Below are 12,181 nucleotides of genomic sequence, written 5' to 3'. Positions count from 1 at the left end.
AATCAGACTAAAGCAGTCGAGCTGTAGATTCATTAGTAGATTCAGTGTTTGTGGAATGAAATTGGGCACAGTGTTTAATTATGTTGCACTTCTGAATGTCATTATTTTTATTTTTAAAAAAAGATTAGGTTTTGTCTGGTTACGCATTTGAATCTTCTGTCACAAACCCCAGGATGTGGATGCAATGTATTATTGCAACACTTGTTGCCAGCCACTGTGTCGAGACTGCAGGGAAACCACCCACAAAGCCAAGATGTTTTCCTGCCACGAGATTGTCTCCTTGGCAAAGCGCACCAAAGAAGCCCACAAAAAATGTGGTGTGTGTTATGAAGTTTCCCCAGCAAAATATAAATTAATACAGTTAATTTTGTCAATAACAAGTCTTGAGATTCATGCAATTTCTGTCTGATTGCAGCCCTCCATGAGGAACTCTACATCATGTTTTCCACGGAGAAAAAGTCCATGCTCTGCATCAACTGCTTCAGAGACATGCAAGTGTGAGTTATAAACTTAACTGACAGAGTACATAATTACCCTAAAACTCATATGATTTCAAAATCATCTGGGTTTATCTAAATCCATAGGGAGAACAGAGCACACTGCATTGATATTGAGACAGCATATATACAAGGCTGTGAAAAATTGGACCAAGCCGTCTTAGTGAGTTTCTCTCACATCCTTTTCATCAAACAGAAATGTGTTCTTTCACCTGTATCTGTATTGTGTGGAGCTGTGAAGCACCTATTGAAGTCTTTTCCCTCTCCTCAGGCTGTTAAAGAGCTTCAGACGTCAGCGCGGGAAGCCATTATTCTGCTCAAAGCCATGATTGGAGAGGTCAGGGCCAATGTGGATGAAGAAGAGAGTGCCATCTGCACTCTGTTCAATAATATGCAGGTGTCATGCACAATTACATGACTTCTTCACCCTGGCTACTCTTATATGATTTGGATTTTTTTTTTCTCATTTTATATTTTTTGAAAGGGTGAAATTTATATGAAATGAGTAATAATAAAATTGGTGATTCACATTTATTTCTTTCCTCAGGAAAGACTAGCAGAAAGGAAAAAGATTCTACTCAAAGCAGCACGAAGGTAAATAAAATATATATTACTTTAAAAAAAAGACATACTACATTAAAGTCTGTTACTTGACATTAAAAGCACTAACTGTACCATGATGCTATTTGTCAGAAAAAAAAATCGATCACAAATGTATTATAGAGGAGGGAAATATTAAATATTAATTATTAGAGATGCACAATATACCATATGAGTTATCAGCTGATATTATAGTAATTTGAGGTGTCAGTATCTATATTGGAATATTTTAATATAATATTTTGTAACATGGTTTTTAAATATCAAAAATTTAATATCTGCCATTTATCAACCATAACATAATTATTGTTGTTTTAATTTCAATGCATCACTATTATAGCTTATATACTGTATATATATATATATATATATATATATATATATATATATATATATATATATATATATATATAATATATATATATATATATGTGTGTGTGTGTGTGTGTGTGTGTGTGTGTGTGTGTGTGTGTGTACAATATTGTTGTTTGAGATATAATTGATATATATAATAATATAAGAACAATACATGTAATCTAAGTCAACACACAAACTGAACCAAAGATTTTAAGGAACACTTATTGGAACACTAATCCTCTTTTGTGCTTTTATTTTCTAGTCAGCATGAGGAGAAGGAGAGAGCCTTCAAAGAGCAGTTATCTCATCTTGCAGCTCTCCTGCCAACTCTTCAGGTAAGTGCATTTTCTTCATGCATCTTAATATTTTACATATTCTTCTTGCTTTCAGACATGTTTCCATTGAATTCTCTCCAGGTTCACCTTGTCACATGTTCTGCCTTCCTAAGCTCAGCAAATAAGTTTGAGTTCTTAGACATGGGATATGTGAGTACAAACAAATAAAATATTTGTATTAAATAATATATTTAAAAATAAAATCGATTTCAGGACATGGTACCAACAATAAGAATTAGAATTGATATTTTTACCTCACACAGCAATTAATGGAGAGACTTAAGAAGATTGTGAAACTACCACACAGGCTGAGACCATCACAGAGCAGTAAGGTTAGTTTACCAAATTCAAATACGTTAAATGAGTCAATGCATAAGTTATATCTGCAGTAATCTATCTCCACAGATAAACACAGAGTATCGCTCCGAGTTCGCTCGCTGCCTGGAGCCGCTCTTGCTGTTGGGGCAGCGGCGTTCAGTGTCCACTGCAGGGAGTGTGGCTTTAGGTCTGGGAAACGCCAGTGGACTGTGAGTCTGTTTAATCAAGCAAACTAAATATGCTTATTCAAAAAAGAAACATATTAAATCTTTTTAATATCTTCCTGCAGGATGCAATCATCTCTGTCAGTGCAGTGTCACTCTCCATCCATAAGCGACTTGTCACTGTGCTCCTCGGTGGTGCACAGGCCGACCTCACACCGTTATATCAGCACCAAGGTCCTGCTGGCGGAGGGCGGAGAGACGCCTTTTATGGAGCACTGCTGCAACTATGAGAACAGCTACAGGGTAAGAGTTTCTTATGCATTCATGGTTCAGTCCATGATATTTAATTTTTAGCCATTTTCCGGGCTAATATTCTTACAAAGAGGAAATTACAGGAAAATAAAATTTATTGTATTATATTATGTCCAACCACTACACGCATATAGAGAAAATTAAGCAATACTGTTCTGCATGTCTGTTAAACTAGACTTTGCAGACAGAAATCCAGAAGCTCAAAGACCAGGTGCAGGAGATCCACAGAGACCTGACCAAGCACCACTCACTTACCAAACCTGACACCATGAATGAGATTCTGGAGAGGTCTGTTCAGGTGGACAGACAGATCTCAGCAGAGTACTCCTCAGTCGAGCTCATGCGGGCCATGTTCGAGGAGGTGAGATGCCAATACTTAACAATACTGACAGTAGGAGGAGGTAAAAAAGAGATGTCATTGTGCAATTAAATTTGTTCTTAGATTTGGGAGGAGACGTTACAGAGGGTGGCAAATGAACAGGAGATATATGAAGGTAAGTAAGTATATAAATGCTTAAGATTTATCTGCTCACTGCAATTATAGCAATTAGTTACCATGTTTAGTGATTTTTGTTGGTCTTCATTTTTAGCACAACTTCATGACCTGCTTCAGTTAAAACAGGAGAACTCCTATTTGACCACTATTTCAAGACACAATAGGCCCCTACATTCACTCCATAGCAAAAGTGAAAGAGCGACTGGAGCCCAGGTACTGGACAATGCTTATAGAGTAACATCAATTATATATAAACACATTACTGTTCAAAAGTTTGGTATCTGGTATCTCTTATTATCATGATTCATTTGATCAAAAAATTAAATAGTAAATGTGAATGTGGTTAATAGTAAGAAGTAAAATAGTACTATTGTGAAATATTACTACAATTTAAAATAACTGTTTTCCATTTCAGTATATTTTAAATGGGGATTTATTCCTGTGTTGGCAAAACTGAATTAACTGAAGGATATTAAATTAGAAAACGGTTATTTAAAATTGTAGTAATATTGCACAATATTAATGTTTTAATGTATTTTTGATCAAATAAATGCAGCAATGATGAACATAAATAATAATAATAATAAACGCATTTTGTCATTTGCCAAGCTGATTTTGGATTCACCCATACTCATATATATATATACACCCCAATTAGTCTGATTTGATCTTTAAAAGGCTGAAGGAGCCTAAAGAGCTCAAAGATGATCGCACAGAGATCATGCTGAAGCTGTATGAGGACAGTACCTCTACTGTGGACACACAGCCCAGGTGAGTTACCAGCAATTTCTCAAAGTATATAATGTAGACATAGACACACACAGTTATTAATTATAAAGCATTAATGGCCATTCCATGCTTCTCCAATACAGTAATGAGCTGTCCTGTAACACTGGGGACAACTGGACTCTAAACAGCCTATCAGAAGAGAGCAATCCCAAGAACAAGATTACTACAGGCCAACAAGCAGAAAGAACACCACTGATACAGCTCAATCGCAAAGAGATACCAATGTGAAAACCGCTCTTGTGAGCTGTCAGTTTAGCATCTACATATATAAATCTTAATTTACGGAAGCTTGGAAGAGAGAAAAACTACTAGTTTACAGTGCTTGTATTTTAGAGATTCACAGCAAATAAACATCATAAACAGTGTTTATTTTAAAGGTTTGTTACATTTTGCTGAAGATGTTAATAATGTTAGCGGTACAGTTATCATACAAGAGGTAGGGTGGTCCTCTCCCATTAGCTTTTTGCACAAGCCTAGTGCAACTCTTACATCATAAAAACCTATTGCATGTGTTCAAATGTCCATTATCTGTACGCATATATTATAGTGCTCGTCATTGGTTAAAAGTGCGCAAGAAATTCCTATTCTTCACCCAATGTCTATATAAGCTACATCATGCCAGGAGAAGAGTGGAGCCTTCCTCCCAGAATGTAAAATCGGAAAGATTAAGACTTTGGATACAGCATAAACCTTCAGCGAGCATTCGGCCCTCTGATGTACCACCTTCGTAGAAACCGATTTTCTTGTGGTATTATCATGCAAGTGTGAAAGTGTGCAAGGAAAGTGACAAGACATGGATCTGGTAATGAGTGAGTGCGTGAAGACGAAAAGACACTAATGCATTTGAGATAGACGACAGGACATATGCATAAGTGGGGAACAAATAATCAAAAGAGGAATTAAGCCTGTAATTTATCACACCTTTATTTTTCTAATCATAATATTAAAATTGTCCAACAGCATTAACAAGTCACAGATATTCAGAGATTGTCAGGAATTAGTTTTAAAATGTGTATGCTCAAGTATCAGCTTTGGTTGATCTTTAAGACACGATAACTAATTTTTACACAAAACGGACAATGTCCAAATGGGCCACTGCAGTTTATATATCTTAAGTCCAATTTAAAGCGTATCTGAATAAAAATACCTCAAGAGATTTAAAAATCTACTGGAAAAACTCTGGACGTTCAGAATTAGTAACAAACCAATGTCTTGAATCTTACTTCTAAGGTTTCTAACCACACCAGGGGATTTAAAAAAAACAAGAAAGAAAATAAGGAACCAACGTATGAAATGACATGGTGCAAAGACTGTAAATATGAGGATACATGACATACGAGTAGCAGTAAAACAAAATGTAAGAACAGAAATGTGATGAAGCATAGGAGACAAGACAGATGCTGAAGAATGTGGTGTCTGTGTACTAGTATCTCTGATGGTGTTTGGTGGAAGCTCCACCCTGCTCAGAGCAGACCAATGTGTCTCAGAGCAGATCAGCTGGTCAGTTTTTACTGTGCTGCCACCTCATATATCTGTGTCGCCCCCAAAGGGCACGACATGATGCCACCAGGCAACTAGCTCGCTCAGAGTGCCAGTCAGAGGTGTCCAGGTGTGCACTTTCAGGCTATTTCCTCCGTTCTATGCAGTACGGCTTTAGGAGTTGACCCTGATCCCTGAGATGAAGGGCAAGCCAGTGAAGACCTGCTTTTTGTACTCAATGTAGTCCTCTCCAAAGAAATGGATGAGCGAGATCTCCTCTTCCTCAATACGCTCTCGAAAGAAGCGCCAGCTGGCGATTGTATATCCCAGTAGACATATGGGTTGCACAGCATTATCTGGAGAAAAGGATAAGCAAAAAAAAAAAAAAAAAAGGTTCAAAACAAAAACATTTAAGACAAAACATATCTTTTAGACTCTGCCAGTCAAAGTTTGGAATAATTATGATTATTGTGTCTTATGCTCACCAAGCATGTATTTATTTGATAAAAAAGGGGATTTTATCAGGAGGGGCACATTACATTAAATTTATCAAACATAACAGGAAAGAAATGCAGTTCTACTGAACTTACTACTCAATCGAGGAATACTGAAAAAAATTTCAACATTTTCAACACAGATGACAAGCACCACATCAGTCATACTCTAATATTACCAGACTGTGATATTAGAGTATAAATATCATGTGACTGAAGACTGGATTTATGGTTGCTATAAATAAAGCTTTGCCAGTATGGGAATAAATTACATTTTTTAAATGTATTTAAATAAAAACAGTTATTTGAAGTCATAATATTTCAATATATAACTATTATTATACTAATAAAAAATATTATTTGTGAAGTTGCTTTAGAAAAATGTGTACTGTGAAATACTAGAAATATAAGTTCAAATTAGATAATGGGTTAAAGTACCTGAGTGCCAATGCTCCAGTAGAACCAGCCCACATAGGAAGGATGTCTGAAGAGAGCGTAAACTCCAGTGGTGACCAGCACGTGGCTCTGGGGCCTTCTCATTCTGCACTATGTGGTTAAAGTTGGATCCTGCTGTCAACATGGCAGCTTTGCGCAAACCCTCCCCACAGAGAACCATCACCAGACCCACCAGACAGAGCCAGTTCATCTGCTTCATCTCTGGGGGAAATGAGACAAACTGAAATTCAGTTATACTGGAAAATTTTCAATAATGAGAAGAAAAAAAAAAGTGTTGAAAATAATAATAATTCTCTAAACTTTAGAATAATTTCACTTCAATCACTATATTACTATGCATCAGGTTTAACAAAGCAAAATCAAACTCTGGCTGTGAATCACTGGCCAAGATCGTATCAAACCTGGAATAAGGAGCTTTTCCACAGTGAACTCTATCCAGGAGGAAACCGCTGCTACTGTGTACTCAACACTGTGTTGAGCAGGAATGAGTCTAGAGACAGACTGCGTGGGTTGATCATGGCAGTAACCAGGTACTCAGAGTAGTGAAAAAACGACAGCGAACACATATACCTAGTGAAACAAGACATTATTTATCAAGACAAAATTCATTCCCTTCGAAGACCATTCAGAATTATGTTCAGTCCTTATGTATGTTAAATGTGTAGACTTAACCCATTTCACAAAAGTTGAATTACCAGCCAAAGTGTGTCCATGTTGTATCTGCTAAACTTAAAATGAGACCACATCCAAAGGCAAATCCAAGAAAGCAGGCTCGAACAGCCACCTGATTAAGCAAAGGAGGAGGAAATTGTGAACCAGTTCCTGATTCTGCAAATACACATACAGTAAGCTGTCTTCCCGGGGAGCTTATTTATATTGACAGAGAAACCTATAGGAGATCCCATTGGAGAGCTAATGTAATAGGATTATACCTGCACACAAGTCATTACCAGTGAGAGACCTGTAGCCTTTTAAATCCAGATATCTTCGTCGTTTAAACATGTAGGTTATATAGCACCACAGTGGTTCAAAGACACAGTAATTACATGTGTGCTCAATCTACAACACACACACTCTCTCGGAGTCTTACCTTGTATAAAGGTCCCTTGTATATGATTAGCAGGAAGCCATTGATAACTGTAATATACACCGCAATGGCTATTTTCCCGTTCACGTCCGTGAGGTAATCGAATATCCAGTCTATGTGAGCGCCGAATTTTACAAGCAAAGGTATTATGATGACGCCCAGTCCTGAGATAAAGCTAATAATACTTATCCTCCCTTCTAGCACCAACTTGCTGCCTGCCATGTTGAAAACAGCAAGATCTCGCGGAGAAATCTCGCGTGACTTCAGAGCTCACGCTGACTCGCTTACTTTGACATCTTTTTCACACTCTTTGAACTATAGTTAAAAATTAATTTATCCTGTTGTGCGATTTTAATTAGAAACGAGTAGGTATTCTGAAATCGTAAGGAATAATTTCATGCTTTTCTAAAAACAAAATAATAATAGATATATATTCTTATGATTATAAAACTACTTTGTGGCTTTATAACAGATAATACATATTATAATAATATTACTATTTCATATATTTTTTCATTCATACAAATTGCTAAAACGTATACACGTTATTGTCTCCTTACCAAGAAATCAATTGTGCCAAGATGTTAGTTACTAAAATATTTACAAAATATTATAATTACACAATGCATTTTAATTAAAAGTATTTTTATCATGTAAATTTTTCAATTTACTAATAAAGCAATAAAATCAAAATGATGATTTACTCAAGGTGTGGGAAAAGATCCTGTTTTTAATCAGCAACCCATGTACACTTGATAAAATAAAGAATTAATTATTTATGTAATGGAATTTGGTGAATAACCCAAAACATACTAAAGCACAATATTTCTCCAATAATAAACAACTGCATGGCTCTCAATGAGCATGATGAAGAGGATTATTGTAGCATAGCACAAGCAGTTGAAGAGTAATTCAGATTCGAGCTGAAAGGAAGATTTAATGGTTTAATAATGTGAGATGGATGGAGATCTCCCTTGTGTCCTTCTTTGTGTGTCCATTCCGAAAACTGCTCGTCTGACTGGAAGCTGGGCCCCGGCAGACGGTGCAGTTGCAACATTAAATAGACTGTCTTTGCATGCTCAAGTCAAGTTGATCTACTCAACACTCAACCATATGAACACAAAATGCAAACTACTTATGTCTTCATGCAATAACTTTCAATGAATACAATTATTTATTTATTTTCACAATGACAATCTTAATCTTAATATCACACATATACACACAGTAGCTCAATATTCATTCATTTGAATCAACTGGCCTTGCTGGTACAGTAACATGTTCTCCTGCAATTATCATCATCTGTCTTATTTTACAAATTTTGCTAAGGAAAGCAATAATAGGATATACATGAACATTGACAAGATGAATATAAAATGTTCCAACATAGTGGAAATATAATAGCATGCATTTGGAAAGGAAAATATGACAAATTCTCCTGCCTCATTTAAACCATAATGAACATGCCACGGTTTAAGCTTATACCCTCAGGATCAACACACTGTCCCTTTTGCGTGTGATGCGGTAATGCCTGTGTAATTTAGCATAGCACCGAAGCCCTGTAAAAACAGGGAAGGAACATTTTATTTATGGTTACTTCTTTGTCAGCATGAGTAACAATTAGTCCCAAAACACTTGCTCACCTTCCTCACACATGCAGTTATCATAGCACTTGTTGTTGAAGCCGCGGTTGTGGAGCTCACATACATGTGTCCTGAGGTTGCAGCAGGACCCTGCAAGTTCATGAAAAAGAGGTTAAAATGGTGTCATCATTTATTTGACTTAATCAAATTACACTGAATTATACTACTTTTTCAAAATGTTTGGGTTCAGGTAATATTTGGAATGTTTTCTCTTACGCTCACCAAGGCTGAATTTACTTGAAAAACCAGTAATACTGTGGAATATTATAAAAATTTCTATTGAATATATTTGAAAGGGTAATATATTCCTGTGGGCAAGGCTGAATTCTCAGCATCATTACTGCAGTTTTCAGTGCCACATGATCCTTCGGAAACCATTGTAATGTGATGAACTGGTGCTCAAGAAACATTATTTAATTAATAGAAAGTTAAAGAGAGCTGCATTTATTAGTAATGGGAAATCTTTTGTATCATTATAAATGCCTTTACTGTCACTTTTGATAAGTTTAATATGTTCTTGCTGAATATAAGTATTATTAAAAATATTCTGAGTGGTACAATAGTACATTATAACTACAAAGAGAGCAGATACAATAAGGGGCTCATTATTGTATTCAAGCATGTGGTAAAGTCACCTGGCAGACAATCTAGGTGATGTTTGCAGCTCTTATCTGATGTAAGTGCCACAGGTTCAGTGCTGGGGCTTTTTGTGGCCTGTTTGTCAGAACCTGGATGGAAATAGAGCAGTTGTGTTCTGGGTATAGTGATTCACCAAAAAACACCTCACAACAGACACCAAAAGTTTAAAACATCTTCATAACAATTACTCCATTTCTTTTTTGAATATTAGAACATTTGTCACTTGGCTTTTTCATGCAGGGACTAATGATTTATGTGGAAAAAAATGTTCCTAATATTCCTAAATGGTTCATCCCTGTGGTCCCACATGTAAAGCAATACACATTATTCTGATAAACGATATAGCATATATTGCAAAACATGCACAAGTCACCACTTCAAACTCAAGACACTTTAAAACTGAAACTCCCAACATTAAAAGTAGGAGCAATATGTCTGAAATATTGATCTACCGCGCTTCTTAGAAAATAGCTTTTTGGGAGGATGCCTCATATCTTCATAATCAGTCCAGTCAAAGAATGCCATGTCGAAAGTGGGGCGTCACATCTCCACCTAAATAACTTCTGACCTGAGGTACAAAACAACATATTCAGTATTCATGTCACTATATGAAGTGTTGAAATTACACTTTTCATGTGACTGTAAATCACTTTAATTGCTAATCCCAAATTATGGTGGTATGCCTTATACCTTTAAGTCAATGAACAAGAAATTGTTTCATTGTGTGGATTTAATTGATGGCATGAACCCATTATCACTCATAGTGTAGGTCACTGGGATTCAACTTTATTAAGCCTGTTTCTAGACACTGATAGATGAGAAGCTAAGATATTTTTTTAATCAGTGTGATTAAAAAGACTGAACAGCAAGATGATGGTTACCTGTGGTTTTCTGTTGGCTTCAGCCCCCCTAAACTTATGCCCAGCCCCCCTAAAAATTATTTGATTAATTAATTAGTTGATCGCTTCAGTCCCCTTTAAAAACTCATTTGAGACGGTGGCAAGCTGCATCAAGTTCCGGCTCCTCCCCTTATCTGAGTCTGCATGGATTCAGCGCGTTTTTTCAATCCACAGGGGCGCCGAGCAGAGCGAACATCAGAGAGTACAAGGTGTGTGTGCGTGTGTGTGTGTGTGCGTGTGTGTGTGTGTGCGTGTGTGCGTGTGTGTGTGTGTGTGTGTGTGTGTGTGTGTGTGTGTGTGTGTGTGTGTGTGTGTGTGTGTGTGTGTGTGTGTGTGCGTGTGGTGTGTGTGTTCTCGCATCCAATACCAGTACGTCTTCGCTGCGTTCACTTTCAGCCTTTATCACAGTGTGGACAGATGTTTTTTCTTCCAACAAAAATGAAGCGATTAACCACCCCATGAAAACATTACTTTAGAAAACGATCATGATTTTATTTCAATTTACTTTTTGAAATTGAAAACATATTATTGTGTATTTCGGCATTACATTATGCAGCCATGCAAAATAAATTATTAACGACACACATCATTGTTCTGAAAGCACTAAATGGCACAGAGAGAGAAACATCATGTGGAGATATTTTGTTTTCTATTATTTAACATAATTTTGTATTAAGTAATAATTAATCATTAGTGTATCATGATACATATATTAGAGTAAGAGTAAAGGGATCTGTGTTTTTTTTTTTTAAGTAATTGATTTATAGAAGTGGCAAATTGATAATGATGTTATTTTTAATAAATATAAATAAATATAGAACAGATTAAACATATTGCCAATAGACAATTACATTAATACATGTTTTGTCTATATTGTTAATGAATATTAGCTGGTTAGTTAAATGATTTGAAATGAAATAAATGTTCAGGGGCTGACTTGATGTATAACCAACCGTATTGTTGATTATAAAGGCTAAAAAGCTAAAAATTAATAATAATAAAAATAAAATATAATAATTTATATTTCATTGTAGATGGATATACAACATTTTTTTTGTCGTGCGGGAGTAGGTCTGCAAATGAGCAACAGTCAGGTGAGAATAGAACAGACAGCCTCACACACAAAATACCACTGTGTTACAAGATTCATTGCAGTCATTGAACCCATATGTTGTTTTAATTTTTCTGCCAATTTCCACGTACATTTCATAAGAAAAAGCCAGTGGTATCATCAAAGGATAAACATGAATGTCCTAATACTGAATCAGGAAGCCTTTATTGTAAAAAAAAAAAAAAAAAAAAAAAAAATCTACATTCCCAATTCAAAATTTTCCAGTGACTGGTCACATGTAAAAAACTGTATTAGTTTTTTTTTACAGTGTTAAATATGGCTCAGTCAGTACTCCTACTCCCATATATGAAAATACAGGAATACAATGGAATAGTGGATTGCAATAAGGTTAGTAGTATACAACCCTACCCTAATAGTAAAATAATATTTTTTAATCATACCCTTATTGGGGGCTGAGCCCCCTAAAATCAAAATCTTAGAATCGCCCTGATATTCAAACAGACATGTAAGCTCATTCGCTCTAACTGTAATTTTTCTAAGCATC

The 12,181-nt window shown here is 35.9% G+C and overlaps 1 protein-coding gene and 2 pseudogenes across 1 annotated transcript; 1 reads left to right on the top strand and 2 right to left on the bottom strand.

The window, feature by feature from the left end:
- The first annotated feature begins 151 nt into the window (after positions 1 to 151).
- On the top strand, positions 152 to 4,096 carry LOC113069185 (RING finger protein 207-like; annotated as a pseudogene).
- Positions 4,097 to 4,624: 528 nt separating this feature from the next.
- Positions 4,625 to 7,655, bottom strand: LOC113069186 (protein-S-isoprenylcysteine O-methyltransferase-like; annotated as a pseudogene).
- A 1,101-nt stretch (positions 7,656 to 8,756) lies between these two features.
- On the bottom strand, positions 8,757 to 10,197 carry LOC113069184 (draxin-B-like). Its single transcript, XM_026242198.1, has 4 exons — positions 10,119 to 10,197; positions 9,663 to 9,755; positions 9,028 to 9,117; positions 8,757 to 8,943 (listed from the first exon to the last, which is right to left on the bottom strand). The coding sequence occupies exons 1-4, from the start codon at positions 10,189 to 10,191 to the stop codon at positions 8,864 to 8,866; spliced, it is 336 nt and encodes a 111-aa protein (XP_026097983.1). The 5' UTR covers positions 10,192 to 10,197; the 3' UTR covers positions 8,757 to 8,863.
- Positions 10,198 to 12,181: the final 1,984 nt, after the last annotated feature.

Source organism: Carassius auratus, unplaced genomic scaffold (assembly GCF_003368295.1).
Source record: "Carassius auratus strain Wakin unplaced genomic scaffold, ASM336829v1 scaf_tig00000909, whole genome shotgun sequence".
NCBI classification, from domain to species: Eukaryota; Metazoa; Chordata; class Actinopteri; order Cypriniformes; family Cyprinidae; genus Carassius; species Carassius auratus.
This window is presented reverse-complemented; position numbering and strand designations above follow the sequence as displayed.

Coding starts and splice junctions, on each gene's coding strand:
- LOC113069184 (XM_026242198.1), bottom strand. CDS start 10,191: ATGGCATTCTTTGACTGGACTGATTATGAAGATATGAGGCATCCTCCC. Junction 9,118..9,662: donor TCACCTAGATTGTCTGCCAG/GTGACTTTACCA, acceptor ATGAACTTGCAG/GGTCCTGCTGCAACCTCAGG. Junction 8,944..9,027: donor TAACTGCATGTGTGAGGAAG/GTGAGCAAGTGT, acceptor CTGTTTTTACAG/GGCTTCGGTGCTATGCTAAA.